Raw genomic sequence first — 23,276 nt, 5'->3', positions numbered from 1 at the left:
GTTGCTAAAAAAAATAGATTTTTAAGAAAAAAAGATTTGTAACTGTAGTGATGGATGTTAACTAGACTTACTGTGATCTTTTTGCAATATATATACTTATCAAATCATGTTGTACACTTGAAACTAATATAATATTATATGTCAATTATAACAATAAAATAAATATTTTTAAAAACAAAAGCTTGAGAAACACTAGGGTTTAAATTTTGCAACTCAACGTAAATTAATAAAATTAAAACAATAATTTTGTAAAAAATTTCCACACATCAAAACTCCTTTCAGGCTTTAGTAAATCTCAGTTGACACATTATTCAATTGTTTATTCAAAACATATTGATTGATTGTCTGCTTTGAGAGAGGTGCCATTCTAGGTACTAGGAATATAGTAGAAAGGGTCTCCAAGTCTCACATTCACTGAGATTATACACTAGTGAAGATACAAGGGGAAAAAAGTCAAACAGCATGAGTTCAGATAATGCAGAGACAAATACTGGTTAATCAGAGACTTCTCTCTTGACTCTAACCCCATATTTCTCACAGCAAAGGATACTGTCCCCTTTCTCACTGTCCAGGAATAGAAGCAGTGGCTATTTCCCTTCTTCCAAGTAAAGACACCACCAAATTCTCAATTCCTACTTGACTCCAATTCCTGACACCAGCCTACAGCTCCTTTCATAATTGGTCAATGAATCCACAAATGTTTATTGAGCATCTACTATTTCCTCAGGATGAGGCTCTTGTCCGGGCAGAAAAGGGAAGAGAAAAGTAAGAACCCAGAGAACATTTAATAAACGAAGCAGCCTAATGTTGATGTGCACTCAGCAAGTCTTTACTCAACACCTCCCACATAACTAAGTACTGAAGGGTGAGAGGAACACAGTGGGGAGGAAGCCACAATTCTTTCCTTCACATAGGACAAACCTTCTGGCAAGGCAAGTCAAGGCAATACTTCATTCAATCAAAGACACCCATTTCTTTTACATTTTAAGATCTTTAAAATTGGACTTTATCTTACAATGGTGATGCTTTCAACTGGGTGAAACCATAACGATAGCACAAAATAGCATCATGCCCTGAGAGCTGTGTAGAGTCTATGGCAATTAGAACAACGGTCCAAAGTCAGGCTGCACATTAAAAAAACAAAAATAAAAACCACACGGGCTGCTGGACTCCACCCTCAGTTTCTGATTCAGTCAGTCTGGAGTAAGGCCTGATGATCTGGATTCCTAACAAGTTGCAGAGTGATGCTGGGCATGCACTTTGAGAAGCCCTGCTCTAGGGTTTCTGTCTTTAAACTGGAGCACCCCTACCCATGGAGCACACAACAACTTTGCAAAAGGTGCAAGGACAGAAATAGTTTTACTGAAATCTATTTTCAAATCCTCCATATCTATATGTACTCTTTTCTAAAACTTCCCTTAGATTTCCCTCGGAATACTCTTGTAGTCAATTAGTCATATTGATTCATCATTCCCACCGCTCATTCCACAATCTCCCCTCTCTCACTTTGCAAAGGAAAAGCACAACTCTCATTCATTCTTGGCATTGCCCTAAGGTGTAAAGGCTTCTTGAACATTAAATAAATGTCCCCAAGTTCAAACTAAGCCTTTTTTAATTAGGGCAACGAAAGAGTCCCCATTCATCTTTTTAGAAGATGCATTTCTAGTCGTTAGTAAAGAAAAAATAAACTGTAATAGTACTGATCAAAATATATGAAGTTTTGATCAAAAAAAAATCTGAAAACTGGAGCCAAAATGTCTAGAATCCAATCCTGAACCCAAGACTTAACTAACTGTGAAATCTTGAGAGAGTTACTTAATCTCTCTGTGCCTCAAATTCCTCATCTGTAACGTGCAGATGATAAGTTCCTTTTATGATTATTGTAAGCATTAAATGATATACATAAAAACTGTAAATTAAATTAAAATTATATATGTTAATATACGTAAAAAATGTTTAGAATTGTACCTGGCACATAGGAAATGCTGTCTGTGTTAGCTATTATTGTTGTTGTTGTAATTATTAATTGTAATAATAACTCAGAATAACTTTTTTAATTTAAAAATTTTACATAGATTTTCTTTTGTTTCAGGAAACTTTTATAGGATCATCAATAAAAAGCCTTCAAAAAATATGTTGTGACATGATAGTTAAGTTATGTAAAAGTATGATTTCAAGTAAAAGGAAGTAACAATTTTTAATTAAAGAACCTATATATTTTTAAATTAATGGTGATAAAAATACAATTTTAAAAGTAATGGATCCATTTTAATTATAAACATTAATTTCACAATATACTGGCAATTACATATGATGAAAACTTTCAGATGTTAACATTCTTTTAGGGTAACCAACCTGAACAACATTAAGACCACTGCTTTAGGTATATGCCAAAGAGTGAAATTGTTGGGTTATATGGTATTCTCATCTTCACCTTTACTAAGTTTTGCCAAATTCTTTTTCTAACAAGGTTGCTTCCCTTTGATGTATACTCCTACACGCTGGGTATAGGGTTTCATTGATCTACATCATCATAGGTACTTAATATTATCGAGCTCATTTACTTTTTGCCAATTTAGTGGATGTCAAATGGTATCTCTTTGTGATTGTTCTGGCATTTTCCAGATTATTAATATGACTAAGGATGATTATTGGTCATTTGTGTTTCTGCTGCTGTGAGAAAGCTGTGTATGTCTTTGCCCATTTTTTAGAGAATTTATATATTGTCATGTATATTATATGCTGTCAGTAGCTTTTTCCAGTCTGTAATCTTGTCTTCCTTTTCCATTTATGGTATCTTTTGGTAAGCAGAGTTTCTTAATTTTTATAGATTAAATTTATTAATTTTATGATTTATGTTTTGTGATTTTTTTGTGTGCCATAAGAATCTTTTTCTACCCCAAGTCATTAAAATTTTTAGAAGAAAACAAAGACAGATGTTTTGCTTCTAAAAATTCATCTGTAGCGGATTTTTGTTGTAGGACGTGAGGTAGAGATCCAATTTCTGCTTTTTTACCCCCATATGGATATCCAATTTCTCTATCACTATTTAATGAAAAATCAGCTTTCTCCTCATTGATCTGCCCAGCCACCTCTTTCATATAAATTTAATTCAATCAATTAGTCTATTATCACAGCAATGTCATACCAGCTTAATTATTAAAACCTTAATATGTATTCTGATATTTGATAAGTCCCTCCAGATGATTCTTCTTCAGGACATTGGCTATAATTTGGTTATTTGCACATATGTATAAATATTAGAATCAACTTGTCAATCTTCTGGAAAGAAAAAATCTTGCAATTTTCATTGAAATTACAGTTAATTTATAGATTAATTTGGGAAAAAAGCTGACATCATTAAAATATCAAGTTTTAATATGTGTGAAGATGGTTTAGTATATTTGCATTTACATGAACAACCTTTTATCTTTCAGTATAATTTTAAATTTTATTCCATTAAAGCATACACATTTTTGGCTAGATTTATTACTGATGTCTTAAGTATTGTTTTTTTCAGTGAATAGTAATTTTTGTAATTTCTAACAGCCCATTGCTAATATAAATGAATGTAGTTGATTTTATATGTTGATCTTAGAACAATGTGTTAAACTCTCTTATTATTTGTAATATGTGTCTGCAGAATTTGGGGGCTTTACTATGCAGACAATCTTATGCTAATAATGGCAGGGGTTTTTTGTTGTTGTTATTTCAGCTTTATTGTGGTATAACTGACATATAAAATTATAGGATATTTAAAGTGTACACCGTGATGATTTGATATACATATGTATTGTGAAGGGATTCCCCTCATCTAGTTAATTAACATATCCAATTAACATATCCATATGTGAATATTTACATATTTATCTTTACTTTATTTTGATGAGAATATTTAAATTCTATTTTCTTAGCAAATTTCAATTATACAATACAATGTTATCAACTATAGTCACCATGTTACACTGGATTCTCAGACTCAGACTTTTTTCATCTTATAGCTGAAAGTTTGTACCCTTTAACCAACCTCTGCCTATTTCCCCACCCTCTATCCTCTGGCAACCTCTTTTCTACTCTGTTTCTATAAATTTGATTTTTTTTTTTAGAGTCTACATATAAGTGATACCAGTACAATATTTGTCTTTCCCTGACTTATTTTACTTAGCATAGTGCCCTCAAGGTCCTCTTGTTGCAAATGACAGGATTTCTTTCTTTATCCTGCTAAATAATATTCCATTAAACATATACACCACATCTTCATTATCCATTCATTCATTGATGAACACGTAGGTTGATTTGGCTGTTATAAATAATGCTACAATACTTATATAATAATGGCAGTTTTATTTCTTCCTTTATAAGCCTATCATTTTTATTTCTTTCTCTTTTCTTCTGTGCTTATTAAGGTTCCAGGACACAGTATAGAAGCAGTGATGTGGTTATCAATGTCTTGCTCTTGAATTTTAAAAGAAATGTGTCAGAATATTTTCATGTAAATGTGGGGATATTCCTATTTTATTGAGCTTTGTTATGAATTAATACTGAAATTCATCAAATGCTTTTTCACTTCTCATTGAGATGATCATATATCTTATCTTTTCTCCTTCAATTTATTGATCTGATGAATTAAATAGATTATTTACTTAGAATTAAACCGCTGGGTTTGGTTTACTAATATTTTGTTTAGAAAGTTTTACATTTATGCTGATGAATCAAATTGTCATAACTTTCTTTCCTTATACTCGTTTTGGACTGTGTATCATGGTTACAGTGGTTTCCCTATAAGAGTTTGTGTGAGATTGAAGTGATCTATCCTTAGGAAATTTGTTTTATTTATAAAACTCTCTGAGCGTGTCTTTTATGAGAAGATTTTTATATAATCTTCTTGAGTCAATTTTGATATGTTCTATTATTCTAAAAATTGAACATTGTGCCTTAAATTTTCAAATTGTTGGCATAAATTTGGCCTATTATCATACCTTTTCAACCTCTGATAACTGTTATTATGTTCTATCATTCCATATTATCACTTTTTACAATCTTTCAGGTACCTGTGAATATATCTATTTTTCATGCTTAATATTGTTTATCTGTGAATTCTCTTTTCTGGATAAGTCTCACCAGCCTTTTCTACTTTCTTAGTTTTTGAAAATAATAAACTTCTGGATTTGTTGATCTCCACTATTTTATTGTTTTTCAATTTTATTCCATGTCCTTATTTTTCAGGTATCTCTCATATTTAAATGAAAAATAACTAGATTAATTTTATTCATTAGCTAAGTGTTCAATTATGAAAAGAGAGAGCACAGAAGAGAATAAACACACAAAAAAATAACATTATCAAAATAAAAATATTTGCTAGCTTTTGTTTCCTCTAATTTAAACATTTAAGGTTAAGCACCAATCCTACTGCCACTATTACAATTTGCTATTTTCATTGTAGTTTATTTCAAAGTATTTTAAAATTTTTATTATGATTTCTTCTTTGCTCCATGAAGTGTGCATGTATGAGTGTGTGTGTATATATATATATTATATATATATATATATATATTTATATATATACATTTTCAAGTTGATGGCAACAGTTTATTTTTGTTACTCATCTCTAATTCAAATGTATCATGATCAGATAGTCTTTCTATGAGATATATATTCTTTAGTAATATTTATATGTGTTAGACCATAAAGTTATCTCAACAAATTTTAATGTTTCACATGTGCTTGAGAAATAGTGGATATTATTTAAACAGCCAGGTCCCATATATGTCCAATAAATAATATTTGATAATTTTACTTTCAAGTTTTCCTTATTTAAATGTTTTTATTTGCTCAACCTATCAAAAATTGAGATTTCTCACTATGATGACAGATTCGTCAGTGTTGTTCTTACAGTTCCTTTGATTTTCACTTTTATATTTTTAAGGCTACATTATGATGGGTATGCAAATTTTTAACTTCAATACCTGCAAGGTGAATTATATCTTTTATTATTTTGTTGTTGCCTCTATTTCCCTACTAATGATTTTTGTTTTAAAACATTTGTTTCGTTTGATGTTATTATACCTACCAATATTTCTCTTTGTGTTGCCAGATACATCTTTGTTCCTGTCTTGATTCCCAGTGTTCCATGTCCTTATTTTTCAGGTATGTCTCATATTTAAATGAAAAATAACTAGATTAAGAAAAATCTATTCTCTAAATCTCTGGGAATTTTTCCTGGTGAATTTAGTCAGTTTATATTTATTATCTTAACAGATACATATGAACTTGTTTCTACCATCTTACTTTTGCTTTGAATTTATCCTATTCTTCTTTTCTAGGTGGCTTTTTTCTTGTTTTTTTTTTTTTTTCCAGTTCTCTGTCCATTCATTTTCCTCTTTCTTTTTATTTTCCCTCTCCGATTTGTACCGTTATATACTCTATTTTTATTCTTGTATGGACTTCCTTTGAAATTTTACAATGTAGTTAATTTAAGCCCCACCCCTTCCCAAGCAACATAAGGACTCTAGAATTTTTTAAGTCTGAAAATTCTCTTCCAGTTTACATGAAACTGTTCAGTACTTTAGTTCTGTCCTTTTTTAAAAACACAAATTAGACATAACTATATTATAGGAGAATGATTATTTAATGTTATCTACGTGTTTATCAATTTCATTGCTCTCATTCCTTTAATATCACAGACCATCCTCCTAGGATAAGTTTCCATCTTTCTGAAGTACGGTATATCCTTTACAAGTTATTTTCATGTAAGTGTGTTGGTAATAAATTCTTCTTATATTTTTTCCCTGAAAATGTCTTTATTTTAAACTCTTTCTTGAAAGGGGCTGTTTCTGAGTACAGAATATTAATATGATTTTGGATATATAATTCTCTTATCTTCTGCTTTCCATTCTTACTGTTGAGATGTTTGCTGGAAGAAAATTCTCTTTCTTTGGTACATAATCTGTATTTTTCTCTCTGGCTGCTTATAAGATCTTTTTAAATAAATTTTTTATAATGTAGTTGCAGTTCCTTGTATCTAGGTGTGAATTTCTTTTTATTTATCTTATTTCATATGTGTTGTGGCTCCTTTCTCTGTAGCTTCATATCTTTCATCAATTCTGCAAAAAACTTAGCCATTATTTTTCTAATTGTTTCTTAACTACATTCCCTTTCTTCTTTGCTTATGGTTCTTTGAATATATGTAAACTGGTCTTTCCAATTCTAGCCTTTATATCTCTTAACCTCTCTCACATTTAACATTTCTTATCTTTCTGTATTACATTTTGAGAAACTTTTTAATATCTATATCCCAAATTATAAATTCTCTTACTAGCTGCACTTAATCTTCCATGAATAACTCTGGTCCATTGATACTTTTCTTTCAATAGTTTTTTTTTTTTTTTTTTCCTGAAAGCTGTATTGTTGTCTTGTCATTTTTTTCAATACACTTGCTCAGAGAAAGACAAATATCGTATGATATCACTTATATGTGAAATCTAAAAAAAGGTTATAAATGAATTTATCTACAAAACAGAAACAGAGTTACAGATACAGAAAATAAACTTATGGTTACCACGGGGCAAAGGGGGAAGGATAAACTGGAAGATTGGGATTGATCAATACACACTATTATATATAAAATAGATTATTAATAAGGACCTACTATATAGCACAGGGAACTCTACTGAATACTCTTTAATGGCCTATATGGGAAAAGAATCTTAAAAAAGTCAATATATGTATACATATAACAGATTCATTTTTCTGTACACCTACTTCAAACTAACACAACACTGTAAATCAACTATATCCCAATAAAATTTTTTTAGAAATATGCTTGCTCATTTTTGATAGTTTTCTTGTGCTTGTTCTCTTTTGGGATTCCATCTTTATGTCTTTATACAGTTCAAACAAAGTAATTTTATGTTCTTAACTTTAATCCTTATATTGAAGTCTTTAAGGATTTTATACCTTGCTTGCTATTTCTGTTGACTCCCACTCAGGATGGCTGTTTTCTTGTGTATCTAAGGTAAATTAAATATATACTCACAATTAAAGATTACCAATTTGTAGAGAACCCAGAGGACCAGGATTAATTGAGGATTACCAGGTCCAAGGCAGAGTCTCCTAACCACGATGCTGACATTAGCACCTTATTTATGGAATTCCACCTTTCAAGAGAGTTCACTGCTACTCTGATAGAAGCCTATGACTTGTGCATGTTCGTGTTTGCATACAGGGGTTGGGTTAAGATTTCCCTTGCTTCCTACAAGCACAGAAATATAAATTATATTTTATGCAGAATCTAGTTGTTTTGAAACAGGATGACCATCAAGATTATCTATTCCACTGGAGGCAGAATTTCAAGAAAGTTTTACAAAACCTCATAATATTCAGAAAAAGAAATCCAGTTAAGTGATAATAAGCTTCTTCAATAGCAAAATTTTCACCCTTTTGGAAAATTTTACCCCATAAAATCTTGGATGATTTAAAAAGGACAAACTTCCTCTATATTTTCTGAAAATACAGATAATTCAAATCAGAAAGAAGGTCAACATTAAGATAAAAATAAAATTTAAATAAATTACTTTCTCCTCTAATTTAAATATAAAATTATTGCATCATGTTTTGATTTAAGAAACAAACTGGAAAGGTAGTTTTTCTCATAAAACAACATGTTACTCTCTTGACATCTTATCAAGCATATCTCCTATCTCATCACTTATGCTCCTAAAATATATCAAGAATAGCATCTTGTGTATAGCAGGTATTTGATGAGAATTTGCTGAATTAAAATATACTATTTTTCAATTTATCTGATAATAACTAATCATTGGATCTTAGGTAGAAAAATGAATTTCTTTTTTTTTTTGGGGGGGGGGGGGTACGTGGGCCTCTCACTGCCGTGGCCTCTCCCGTTGTGGAGCACAGGCTCTGGACGCGCAGGCCCAGTGGCCATGGCTCACGGGACCAGCCGCTCCGCGGCATGCGGGATCCTCCCGGACCGGGGCATGAACCCGCGTCCCCTGCATCAGCAGGTGGACCCTCAACCACTGCGCCACCAGGGAAGCCGGAAAAATGATTTTCAGTCTCACATTTTTGCATGGATGAATACACTGTAATGGTTTTCTTGATTGAAATTAGGTTTAGTTCCTAACTCTGGTTTTCATAGTGAATCTAAAGTAGCTGAAACAATAAGTTTCTAAACCTGACTACATATTAGAATCAACTAGGGAAATTTTTTTAAAAATATTATTCCTAGGCCATAACCCCCAGAAATACTGATTTATTTGAACTCTCGTAATTATTAGGGAATCTATATTTTTAAAAATTATCCAGGTAATTCTAATATATAGCCAGATTCTCAACCCACTGATAAAAACATTTTTTAATCCCCATCATCTGGTGTACATGTTTAGACAAGAGGCTGCTGATTTTTTCTGTGTTTACATCAGTCGATGTGCAACACTATTCCTTTAATAATATCTCACTGCAATTTTCTAGTGAGGGTATATCAAATTCTTGCATGTAAGAAAGTGAGGATAATGCCTAAGTCTGAGCATAAGGTGGATTGCAATACAATTTGAGAATAATTGATCTAATTTCTAGAAGACAGATTACCATGAAAATCAACTAAATGTGTAAGTTTTGCCCTGCACAATGTGATCCAAATCAAAGTTACAATATCATTAACATGTAATTTTAAAATCATTTTTACTTAACCATTCTTTTCTCACTTTCTCAATTTTAAGTTGGATTATTTCATATAAGTATTTAAGACTTCTCGGGATGTAATGAGCTTTGGTCACAGGAAGTTCAGTTTTCACAAACTTTTTCAACTTAATTTAAATAAAAAGACAAGAACCTTTCCTGTTGCCATTTTAGTAAAAACAAAAAAGACTAATCTCCATGAGTGTTCTATCAACACAATATAAAAAAATAAATGGTTTATATTTATATTTTCTTGTTTGCAGGATTATTTAAAAATATTTGACAAGCACAATTTTAGGGATCAAGCAGATATATCACAAAGCTCTTAGAATTCATTAAATGACCTAAGCTGCAAGAATACAAAACTCCAATACTGTAGTATTTCTGAAAAGGCTAAGATGAAAACATGGTATCCTAAAGGCAAAGTCTCACAAAACTGTATGAAGCCCAAAGAGAAAAGAATTTTAGAGATAAGGCCAATCTACTGGCCTTCCACTTTGTATAAGGAAGACATTGTATTCATCCAGCAAACATTTATTGAGTCCCTACCAAATGCTAGTTTATAGACTGTATCCCCGCCCTCAAGGAGCTGCCATTCCAGTGAGGGGAAGAAGTTCAGACAGTGAGGGTCAAATGCAAACAAACAAAACAGTCAAATAGGAGTTTAAGTACAGGCTCAGATTTTTGAGAGCCATAAATTCTTAGACAATTCTTAACCTTTCTGAACTTGCTTCCTCATTTACAAGTAGAAACAATATTACCCATCACACAAGTTTGCTGTGATGATCAAATAAGCTAATATAAATAAGGCAAAAGACTGGCATAGTCTTATCTGTGTCTTAAAGTCAGAGAATAAAGTTCAAATTCCGGACAGATAATAAAGTGTATTGTCTCCCTTGTAATCTTTCATATCTCACCTCCTCTTTCATTTACCCTGACTCTAGCACACCAAACACCAAATTTCATTGATTCTAGGATACATAATTCTCCCACTTTAACTTCTCTGGAATAGAACATGTCTTATCAGTGCTGCCAGTTGGTGTCAGTCATTATCATGACAGTTTACCTTTAGCAGTGCATGTACAAGCATTAAAAGCAATGGCTCCAAAGTTTCAGAATGGATGACAGTGGCTTGAAAATAAATCCTGGAAACAGTAGCTAAGGATTCCTTTCAAGCCTAAGAAACAAATACATGTGTGTATGTGCATATGTGTATTGGGGAGAGTGGATCGTACATGGGGAACGATGGCGAATCAGATTTGTTCAGCAACATTCAGGAATTGCTAAGTCAAAATAGTCTAGCTCTATGTAATTGCAAAGTCAGTTTAACTGCCTAGCACCGAAAGCTTTTGGTCTATCATGGTTCTTTGGATTCTTTAAAGAAATGCTGCATCACCAATGTCTTCTTGGCACAAAGGACAAGACCGTGTGGAGAAACATAGATATCAAATATTTTGAGTTGAAAATGACTCAGGAAAGTTCATCTCTGAATATGAAGAAGCTTTAGGAATACCTTAACTAAATTTATTTTGTTTAGACTTTTTTTTTCCATATGTGTGTAAGAGTTATATGTGACCCAAACCTACACTTAATTAAGTATAAAGATCTATTTCAATAGCTATAATATAAAAATCTAAGGTATAATATAATTGATACAGTACTTTTTTTCTTGTTTTTCAAAGGCATATAAAACATCAGGACAGGTTAAAATTGATACAACCTTGGACTCTATGAAATACTGTAACAGTGATTCCCAAATACGGTGCTAAGCACATCAAAGGAGCTAAACAAATATTTGTTGAAAGAAATTAATGTTTTCTTCAAGACGAAATACAGTGTCTGGCCCTGAATGCCCCTCCAAGAAAAGGGGTCCTGCAGAAAACATTTTACTGGGGAGAAGAGAAGATTCTTACAGTGCCCAGGAATCAGCTTTTCATAGCAACTACTGCCACCCTTCAACCTATTCAATGCAAAATTCTGTTTCAGAGAGTTTAACATAGTAATAATAAAAATAAGTTTTATCTCTAACAGTTTAAACTGCCTAAAAGAATCTTTAAAAGAGTTTTAGAAATCATGTCATTTCCAAATCTTATTATAATTCTCAAGATAATCTTGTTAGTAATTCCCATGAAGAGAACTCTTCCCAGTTTTGTGCAAGGGTTTTGTGCTGACCCATACATGTCAGGACAAAATGTTCTTTGTGCTGCAACCAGAGTTTCTGTAACTGAAACGTGAAATCTGCCTTGAAAAGGCAATCAATCTTAACATAACTATCCATGCTGTAATTGATTTCTAGCAATATATACTTTCAGATATGTAAAATGCTTTACAAAGTACGCAAATCCTGCAATGAAATCCAGTTTCACACTACCATTTGAGTCAGGTCAGTTTTTCTAATACAACCTGTTTCATAGCAAAGAAGCAATTTCATCCACATGATAGAAATCAAGAGTAAAAGAAAGCTTCCTCTTTTGTAATCTTAAAAGAGTCATGATCAGCTTGTGGACCATTGCTAAAATTAGTAAGTACTTTACAGATTACTTAGTTTTGATGCATTCACAGTCTTCCTTTGGTGACAAAGATTGACAGTTTTTCAAAATCTAGTTTCACTGTGTCTAGATAAGTGATAGGATCTTTCTTTCTTTCCTTTCTTTCTTCTCATTTCTGTCAACTACTGGCTGTGTAATCCCTGGCAAATCACTTAACCTCTCTTTGCTGTGGTATATTTTTACTTTTTTCTTTCTTATTAAAACATCAGTAAAACAGAGATTTGCTGGGAGTATTAAATGAGGTACATATAAAGCACTTAGAGGGCCTAGCACATAGAAATCCCTAATAAATCTAGTTGTTATTTTTATTATTATGTGACAAAATCATATAAGTCAACAAAGATGAATGAATAAACAGATTAATCAATTAGTGGAATATAAAGCTTGATCTTCACGGATGACTAAGATTTCAATAGAAAGAAGAGGTAGAAGTGAAACACACATATTACTGCTATTATAACCTTTCTTCCTGTCTTCTTCCCTCACCAGAGAATAACTTAGATAAAAGGAGCACAGCTCAGGAATGTTGGTGCCGTAGATCAGAGCCAACCTGTGGCTTCTCAAGTACCTATGAAAAGATAGAGGAGAAGGAAGTGAGTGTGCTCTCCAAGAGGACACCCATCACGTATCCAGCTGTGCCGGGCACAGGCATGATTATATGGGATGCCTGGAGATTAGGGGACTCTGTGCAACCTGCCAGCCCTTCTGTTTATGCGTTCCAGCCTGCGTTACCTAAAATGTATTGGTTTTTGTCCACTTGACAACAACTTTCCAGCTGTGTAACTTTCTAAATATTGCTCAATGTTTCTAAACTTCAGCATGGTCATTTATAAAATAGACATTAAAAATATCCAGGTGGCTGCTCCGAAGAGCAAATTACATTTGTATGACAACTAGAAGAGGACATGCTACAGAGTAGGTATTCAAAAAATGTTAGTCCCCCAAAATATACACAAATACTTTAGATTAGTCCTCTACAGAAACAGCAACTCGCCCTGACCTGTAAATAACTCTAGTCAGTACCCCTGCTCCTCTTTGTTATGGCTGAGTTACCTGAATTAGGGTGAGAAGAGTTAGACTGCAACTAACGTGTTGTTTCGGTATTTGTGACATTCATTTCTATATGCTGCTCCAAAAGGACATTCTATAAGAAATGTGATTCAATCCATTCCAATATCTTAAGGGTCTTAAACAGCATACCAAGTTTTAGATGCCAAAGTTTAATTGAAATTTGACATAGAGATGAGCACTTCATGTCCTGAAAGCCAGCAGAAGCTTCCTAAACAAAGAGCAATCACAAACGGTAATTTTATCCAACTGGTTCCAATTACATTCAGCATTTTTTATGAAAGAGGGAGAAAAACAAGAATGGACTCAAGAAAATGTTTTCCTTTTATGATTTACTCTCTAAGAGGCAAAGATGAATTGCCTTATGAAGTCAACTTACCTCTTGTAACTCAAGGAACATAACTGTCTAGAGAAAAAAAGTTATGCAATGTCTTCCTAGAGGTAAACAAACATTATGTTACGGAATAAATGTGGGCATTTCAGCACATCTGGAAATAACTCCACAACCTACGGTGTTGGACCTCTAAAAAAGATGTTTCATGATAATAAATTGTTATCAGCAGATGTTGATTACTTCAAGCCAGGGGAGGTTTAGAAACAAAATAGATGGTTTCTGTCATGCAGAACACAGAACTTCAAAGTGGTCAATTGAAAGACAGATCAGCTAGGTGGTTTGTGACCACCTAGAGGAGTAGGATAGGGAGGGTGGGTGGGAGGGAGACACAAGAGGGAAGAGATATGGGAACATATGTATATGTATAACTGAGTCACTTTGTTGTAAAGCAGAAACTAACACACCATTGTATAGCAATTATACTCCAATAAAGATGTTAAGAAAAAAAATAGATGAATGGATAAAGAATATGTGGTATATAAAAAAAAAAAAAAAAGAGACACACCATTAATCCAAATGGCAGCTGGAGGAGTTGTTGATTCCTAAATGAAGAAGGGAAATCGGATCCAAAGGTGATTTTTACACTTGTTTTTCTCCGGCTAGCACAGCAGCTTCCAAACTGCATACCCTTAACCAAGGTCCAAGTCTTTGCTTTATGGTTATAGATGCTATTTCTTTCAAAGGACATAATAGATACTAGGATTCCCTCTGAATTCTAAACCACTACATATGTTTGTGATATCATAAGAAATCATGATATCACACATACTCTATTTGATTGATTTTATTTTTCATTTGATAAATGTGTTCTTATAAGGAAATGAGTCCTTGATTTTACTTGGAAATCCCTTATACTGCTGCTGAGTGGCTGTGTTCTAAGGTAACTGCCCCTATGGGTCAGAGAGTGAAGCCATACCTGTGTGGGTAGGTGGTAGGATCTCTGCTTAAAAGAGTAGACATACCTAATGTCAATGATCCAGGAAAGAAGGAGATCCTAGGAAAAGAAATGGAGTTTGAGAGGCACATCTTACTCTGGATAAAGGGAGGAGGGTGGTATTCCTTTGTCCATCTGGGCTAAGACTGACTTTTTTTTTTTTTAACTTTTTTTAAGATTTTTATTGGAGTATAGTTGATTTATAATGTCGTGCTAGTTTCAGGTGTACAGCAAGGTGAATCAGTTATACATATACATATATCTACTCTTCTTCTTTAAGATTCTTTTCCCATGTAGGCCATTAGAGAGTATTGAGTAGAGTTCCCTGTGCTATACAGCAGATTATTATTAGTTATCTATTTTATATATAGTAGTGTGTATATGTTAGTCCCAATCTCCCAATTTATGGAACACTGACTATTAAGGGCTAGATTGTCTGTGGATGGTCTGAGGAGGAGAGGGAAGAATACTCTCTGCCAGCTGGATAAAACTTGGGGTTAGGCAGGGGTCAGTCCTTAGGAGACTCCACAAATGAGCTGAAAGACAGTTATAGCCAGCCAGGAGTTTTTCTCTGTATGTTAATTATCTTTGGTTATTCCTAAGCATTTGACAAGTACTGATAAAGATACAGCCTCATCTCAGGTGAGCAGAAGGAACTTGAAGGGGAGAGTCTGGGGCTAGAGCTAAAAGGCGAGCAGCATGGTAGTGGCATAGTAATTAGTGACAGATCCCCCAGAAGAAGGTGAATCTAAGTGGACAGGCAGCCGGAATATAAGATCTGGGTATCTCCTTCTATGTGGACATTCACTCTCTGTCTTCCTTAAAGGACTCAGATGTTATTTTATGAAAAGAGCTGGCACCACGTTATTCCTTATTAGAATAAATACTGATGAGAGGATAATGCCTTTGTTGAGGAATAAATTAATTTACACCTTCTCTTTGCTAGATTCTATGCCAAGAGTAGACAAATGAAGGACTAGAGGCATACAGTCTGGTAGAAAGAGATTTGTGAGCAAAAAGTAAAACGGATGTTTGAATAGACATATTTATCAGACATAGGGAGGCAAAAATAATGGAGGGATAACAAGCACATAAAAATGTAATGTGATTCATAGGCTTGAGTCCATACTCTAACGTCAGTCCTAAACTTTTTCAAGGGATTCGTGTACTCTATCAGCAGTTAATGTCAGAAAACATTTTCTATCCTGCAGTCTGAATTTTTCATTCCCTTTTAATACATAAATAAATTCAAGCATATTTTATTTTGCCTGGAGAAAAGAAGGCTATGTTGGGGAAATCTATTTATCTGTGGTCTCTGACCTTAGGTTACCTCTCTTAAATCAAGAGTTCAAAGTCTGGGTCCTAGAGCTCATAGATGGGTTTCATCCAAAACCATCCTGAGGTCAATAAAAATTTAAAAAGATCCATGACCCATTAAAACATTTTTTAAAAGGTCACTTTTGTTTCATAATATGAATTAAAGTATACAATTAAGAATCTCTTTGGGTTTCTCCTGAGACCATGATTTAATGACCCTTGGAATCCCTTTTTGTCCATATCCATGTTTAAAGAGATACTACCAGCAATGGAGCACTGACTTTGTATTAAAAACTACATTAATAACTAGAGAGTAAACAATGCTTCATGTAAAAGAAAAACCATAGTTCTTATAAGTTACACATCAAAATACACTGGGTATCAATACACTGGGTATCAAAATACACTATGAGTATGTTTTCTTATTCTAAATTTTAAAACTCACTCATTTGAATCTCTTATATTTTGGTTCATTTTTATATTTCTTATCTTTAGTGTTCTTCAATTTCAATATAATACATTTAAATGGGTTTATTTTTCTGTATCACACTAGTATTCTTGTACTTCATAAACATGAGAATGAATCACTTCTGGAAAATTATCATCCATTATCTATTCAAATGTTGCCTCTCCCTCATTCTCTCTATTTTCTCCTTCTGGAACTCCTACTTTCGTGTTTCTTAGCTCAATAATGTTTATATTTTCCATTTATTTATGTCTCTGCATTCTAGGTATTATCATTGATTATACTATGGCTAATCTGCATTTTTAATCTTTCCATTGAGTTTTCATTTCAAAATTATATTTTTCACTTACAGGTTTTCTATTTGTTTTTTAAAAATAAGTCATTCTTTGTTAGGGTTTAACTTCTTTTTATACTGTCAACATTTTATACATACCCATTTTATATATTCTCTTTCATGTTGCTATATTATCTCAAGTTATTAAGGATCCAATACTGCTGTTATGTCTCATGTTAACTCTCCCTCATGGACTGTACTGGCTGCTAACTTTTGTTCTTAGTTGATTGTTTCCTTGTGTGTTTCGTTATGTATTATAGTGAGCATATCTTTAGCAGGGATTGCTGTTTTCCTGAAAATCCTTGGCAGTCTAGATAGTTGGTACTACACTTTCAGAATGCCTTTCTGTTTTACTCTTCTAGGAGCCGGAGTATTTTTCAACTTGAAGATTTCTAGGTCAGTTAGGTAGTGTAAAAAACAAAAGCAAAAATAGAGTCACATGATGTTCAGGCCCAAAGAATGAAATTCTTAGGGGAAGGTTCCTTTTCCTCTTACTAACAAAGTTTCTTGTTCTCACTCCGTGCTGATGGCATATTATGCTAGTCTAACTTTTCACTAAAATAAGGGTCCTGGTTTTATGCAGCGGACAGGGATGTCTCAGTTCCAACACTGCCTCATCTGGAACCAAGGCCTTAGCTTTTCTCCATCTCACATGGACATTAGACTCCAACCTCCTGGTCACCCAGATCCATAATCACTGGGGTAACCACAGCATCGTTTCTCAGGGTATACTCTGTCTTTTAACTTCTTTGCTTTTGGCAAATGGTAATCCCTTTTATTTTTTGCAAAATTGGGTACCACGTTAAAATCATTTAGATTATTTTATCCAGTACTGCTAGGTGTTTGTAACCGTAATTTTTTTTAGAATATCTCAGTCTATTGTTTTGCCAGAGCTTTAGTTTACAGTTTGTTTCATTATTCATAATTAGTCTTTTCCAAGCAGAAATTTCAGTTGGACTATTTCAGATCTTGAGAATTTAGAAACACTTAACATTTTTTATGTCCAGAATTCTTCTCCATGTTCAGAAGGGATGGACTAGAGACATTTTTAAGTTCTAAATGAAGGAACTCTCTAACTCCTGGGATCCTCCTTGGACATGGACATTTCTTGCTAACCATGATTACAAACTGATCAAAATATATTGTATTAATTGATTTCCAATTAGAAGTTGAAAAAAGGGAGAATTTGAATCTTTTTCTTCTAAGCACCACTTCAAAATGTTACTTCTTACACTTAAGTTCTGAGAATACTTAATTTCTCTCAAACAAGATAATTTGCCAAAATTTTCAGTAGTAAAAGCCTCATAAATATATATATAAATCATTCTACATAAGTGAACTATGACAATATTTTAGCAAGAGTCATAGAACTTATCCCACAGAATTGATAATTTGCAAAAATCTGTTATCTTACAAGGGAAAAAATCTCAGTGATTTAAGATAATGGCAGTACCCATATCTAAAGTATACTAGTGATTGCCACTTTCACAAATATTATGCCTCTCACTCTAGGAAAATATACAAACAATTGTTTAAATTGCAAGTCAAAAGCATATAGAAGCTCCTATTTGTACTCTCTAACAGAGGGAAATAATTTTTTTATTTTTATTTATTTATTTATTTTTTTTTTGCGGTACGTGGGCCTCTCACTGATGTGGCCTTTCCCGTTGCAGAGCACAGGCTCCGGACGCGCAGGCTTAGTGGCCATGGCTCATGGGCCTACCCGGACTGGGGCATGAACCCGTGTCCCCTGCATTGGCAGGCAGACTTTCAACCACTGCGCCGCCAGGGAAGCCCAGGAGGGAAATAATTTTCTTTCATTCTTTCTCATACATCACAGGTGTGAAATACTATTGTTTACTGGTTAAAATTTTTCAGTTACTTGATTATTTAACTGGAAAAAATTAAAACCTTGCCAGAGTAAATAGTGATGAAAAGTAACTAAGAACCTTTTGGAAATAATAGACTTGGACAAGACCAAAGTCTTACTTAGAAACATGGCTCACTCTTAAATTTACTATCATACCTCTGACATGACAGGGGGTGCTCAATAAGAATTGAAGCACATTAAAATATTTCTGTTCATCTCTCTACTGCCAAGGCCTATCCATTAAGAGTGATCTAGGATTCCTGAACGAAGGGAGAAAAATACTTATTCTCTAAATAGTAGATGATGTAAAAACTAGATAAATCAATAAGGCAGTAAACCACATTTGAAGAAAGCATTGGGGAAACTTTTCAGGACAACTTGCAATTATTGTTTTATTTAGTCTGTCTCACTACTAACATATAGCCACAAGTGTTTAAAATCAAATTATTTTCCCCACACAGTAACAAGTGACTATAGAATGATTAGGTGATAAAGAGAGAAAAAAAAAGATTTTGTCTATGGAGCAGTCTAATTTTTAAAAAGCAATATAGCTTTTATAAGTTGCTTAACTTACCCACAGGTAACATTACCAAACATAACCCTCAGGCTTAAGGGTAGATCTTAAGTCTAAGTCAATGAAAAAGTCCATCTATGTTTCAAAGATACCCTTAAAGCAAATTTGAAAGTAGCTGCGTTCAGAATATCCAGAAATTATTTATTTATTTTTATTTTTTCTTGGCATATATCTCCTCGCTACTCAAAGTATGCTCCACAGACCAGCAGCCTCTACATCTTCTCAGAGATTGTTAGAAAGGCAGAAATTTGGGCTGCACTTAGACCCTACTGAATCAGAATCTGCACTTTAACAAGCTCCATAAGTAATTCATATGCCATTAAAATTTGAGAAGTTCTGTAGTAAAAGACACAGAAATATTTTCTAATTTAACGTCAAGTACAAGATTTCTTTTGAGGGTGATGTCCTGGAATAACATAGTGGTGATGGTCCCCAACTCTGTGCATATACTAAACACCACTGAACTGTACAACTTAAATAGATATATTTTATGAAATGTGAAATATATCTTAATTTTTTAAAAAAGAAAAAAGTAAGTAACAGTAAATGCTTTCAAACCATACAGCACGTAGATGAATGGAACCAGTTCCAATTTTTTTTTCTTTTATCTAGGGGAAAAATTAGATGCACCATTTCCCGGGGCTCAGTTCTTATTGGGAAAGGGATCTACAGCAAGCCTTGACTCTGGGCAGCCCTGACCAATGATCTGAAGGTGCACCCATCCATCCTGCCCCCCATCCCCCGAGAGTGAGACACACACACACACACACACACACACACACACACACACACACACACACACCCCTCTACAGCTGCTAACAGAACTGCTACTGAGAACTGCTTTCCTCGGGAAACCGCATGCAGATGGATGTGACATGTCAAGAAACCATACTGCCCAATCAACTAAAGGAGCAAAGAGGCAGACACACTATCTGCCAGCTGCACTTGTGGTCCCAGGCGTGTGGGGGAGGGGAGACTTCCTCATTCCGTCCTCTGCTTTTCCCTGCCACCCATCCCCCGCCAAAAAAGAAACTCCAGATTCTTAAATAATATCTCGTAGTCACTCAGGGTCCACAGCAGACGACCTTCTTCAGCTTCTACAATTATCAATTTCCGGCCCGCACCTGTAACAGGCTCGCCTCCCCCGTACGCCCTTGGTAAAAGTTTCGCGCTATGGGTGGGAAAGCCTAGAGGTTCTATTTCTCCTATTTAACTCGGAGAACCGGAGGCTGGGGAGAGGATGCCTGGGGTAAGTGCACCCCCTCCCACGCGCCCCTTTGAACTTTGCTGCCGTCTGGTAGCTGAGGACCTGTGCGCGCCCCCTTAAGGGCAACGGTGGGGAGTGTTTAGAGGGCGGGCGCGCGGGTTCTCGAGTTCCCCTGGCAGAAGCGCCGAGCTGCGCCCAGGACCGAGAGTTCTGGTCATCCCTCCCACAGATGCTAAGAGTCACTGGGGACGCAAATTTGAATCAGTCCCCTGCCCAGACCATGCCTTTGGCGCAGCGACACAGGGTCTCTTTGAGGGCTCCCGATTACTTGGGACTAAAGAAACCGACATACACCTATCACCTGTAGTGGCGTCGGTACCCCACGGTCTCACTCTCTCGGGCAAACCTACCCGTGCGTGCTCGCCCGGAGCAAACCTTAGATCCGCGCGCGCCCTCCTCTCACTCGGGTCTCAGCCCGGCTCGCGCGGCCCTGGGAAGGCAGACGCGTGCGGAGACGCGCGCGGAGCCCCGGGTCTTCTCCGGCGAGCGCACACCTCCCGCCTGCAGCGCCCCCGGCCTGCCCGCAGCGCCCGCACTCACAAGCAAGGGTAGTAGCCGTAGGGAGGCAGGGGGGGCTGCGGCCAGCCGTCATCTCCCACCTCCGAGTCCATGAGCAGATAGTCTTGGCTCTCGTTGCGCCGCGCGCGGGCCCGGGTAGCCACCCCGGGAGAGCCTCCCCTCCCGGGCCCGAATGCTGAGCTCTGGTTCATGGCGGGAACGCCCGACTGGCCGGGATCCAGCTCCTGGGGGAGGCGCCTCGGCAGTTCCAGCGGGGACCCGGTGCGGAGGGGTCCGCGTCACCTGCCGGACTGGCCCGCGGCAGACTGGTGCTCAGGGGGTGAGGGTGAGGCGAGGAGGGCAGACGCCCTGAGAGATGAGCTCCGCGAGCGGCTCACCCGCTGGCCCGGGGAGAAGTCACCACGCAGCGGGTCGCAAAGGGGACCTTTTCTGGGGTGCGTCCGGGGAGGCGGCTGGGGCTCCCGGACCGAGCGAGCGCAGGCGGGGCGGCGGGTGGCAGCGGAACCTGAGAGCTGAGAGCAAGGGAGAAAGAGCTGAAGAGTTACTATGTCAACCGAGACTCTTCAGCCGTCGGCTCCCGCCTTCTTCCCCCGCATCCTCCGTCATGATTCCACCTTTAAAGGGATCGGAACGACGTTCCAGAAAAAGCCTGTCGTGTAGCCACAACTTTCAGGGCCAAGATGAACCTAAAGTAGGTGGAGCCACACATGCACTTTTTTTTTGGGGGGGGGGGGCCTAAGAGTTTGCTTATTTAGAAACCATACAAATTAAGAACTTTCTAGGAAGCTTCTCTTAAGTAAGACTCAAAGAACTCTTTTTTAAAAGAGACAGAAGCCTCTCCTTTCTCCTGTCTGCCTTCATTTCTTAGGACATTTTCTCTCCCACTCTCAACCCCCGAAGTTATAACTCTTCACTTTAAAATGAACAACATTCTGTGTTCCCAATGCCAAATGTTCCCAGTTCCTGAGCAAATCAACAAAAATAGGCATTTTCCGATGATACCAATAGAGGCCACCAACCTGCTTACTTCAGAGAAAAACTTTCCTTCCATCATTGCAAATGCCAGAATTATCTCTCTGCCAGATGTTTCCCACATTTCCGAACTGTTTTTAATTTTAAGACAGTTTTAAATTCAGATTTAATCTTCATACATGTGCAAAGTAAAAGAAACTCAACAAGGATGAATCACTATCTGTAGTAGTTCAAGTAGTTGTCATTTAGGAATCCATTCGTTCAACAAATATTTAGTTGATCCCAATTGTGTGCCAAGCACCATTTTAGGATTCAGAGGCAAACTAGCCAGACAAGGTGCCTGTCTGCCTTCCTGGAAGAGAAGGAGACAGAGATTAAACGAGCAAACGAGAAAGTATCAGAGAAAAAGGCTACAATAAAAATAAGACAGGTTGATGTGATAGTAACTGGAGACTGACTACTTAAGATTATTAGGAGGTTAAAAGAGACCTTTCCAGGCAGGTGCTAGTTAAGTGGAGATGGACAGGGCAAGGAGCCAGACATGAAAAGATCAGAAACTGGTTGCAATAGGATTGAAGAAAGCCAGACAGTCTGAAATTCTGTTGACAATGGTACTTTTGCTTCCCATAAATAAGTGGACAATAAAATGGATGTTGGAAGTGTGAAAGCAGTGAACTTGATGGAGGAGAAAAGAGGTCACAAATTTAGTGTTTTTGACTCTGCCAGTACACTAAGAACTAAAGCTCAGAGAGGACAGGAACTGTTGTATTCTGAGGGCCTGGGTCTGTATTTGTCACTGGTATGTGGAATGAGTGAATGAACAGATGGATGGACGCAGTACAGAAAAGATAGGAAAACAGTCTTGGCCACTAAAAGAACATTTACCCTGAAAAACTAATCACCATCATTGTGAAGTACATTATTCGTGATTTAAGAATCTCCTCCTTGGGGCTTCCCTGGTGGCGCAGTGGTTGAGAATCTACCTGCCAATGCAGGGGACACGAGTTCGAGCCCTGGTCTGGGAAGATCCCACATGCCGCGGAGCAACTAAGCCCGTGAGCCACAACTACTGAGCCTGCGCTCTGGAGCCTGTGCTCCGCAATGGGAGAGGCCGTGACAGTGAGAGGCCCGCACACCGCGATGAAGAGTGGCCCCAGCCCTCCGCAACTGGAGAAAGCCCTCTCACAGAAACGAAGACCCAACACAGCCAAAAATAAATAAATAAATTTATTTTTTTAAAAAGAGTCTCCTTTGATTTCCCATCATGTGGAGTCATGGTTTAAAATTCTTACTTTTGCCTAATAATTATACATAGT

General features: G+C 36.1%; 1 protein-coding gene across 1 annotated transcript in view; it reads right to left on the bottom strand.

Moving 5' to 3' along the window:
- The window catches only part of TRPC6 (transient receptor potential cation channel subfamily C member 6), a 110,781-nt gene extending 89,533 nt beyond the window's left edge, over positions 1-21,248 (bottom strand). Inside the window, exon 1 of the mRNA XM_060017218.1 lies at positions 21,010-21,248. Coding sequence (XP_059873201.1) covers positions 21,010-21,179 — 170 coding nt within the window. The 5' untranslated portion in view covers positions 21,180-21,248. The remainder of the gene's footprint in view (positions 1-21,009) is intronic.
- Positions 21,249-23,276: the final 2,028 nt, after the last annotated feature.

Source organism: Delphinus delphis, chromosome 8 (genome assembly GCF_949987515.2).
Source record: "Delphinus delphis chromosome 8, mDelDel1.2, whole genome shotgun sequence".
Lineage (NCBI taxonomy): Eukaryota > Metazoa > Chordata > Mammalia > Artiodactyla > Delphinidae > Delphinus > Delphinus delphis.
This window is presented reverse-complemented; position numbering and strand designations above follow the sequence as displayed.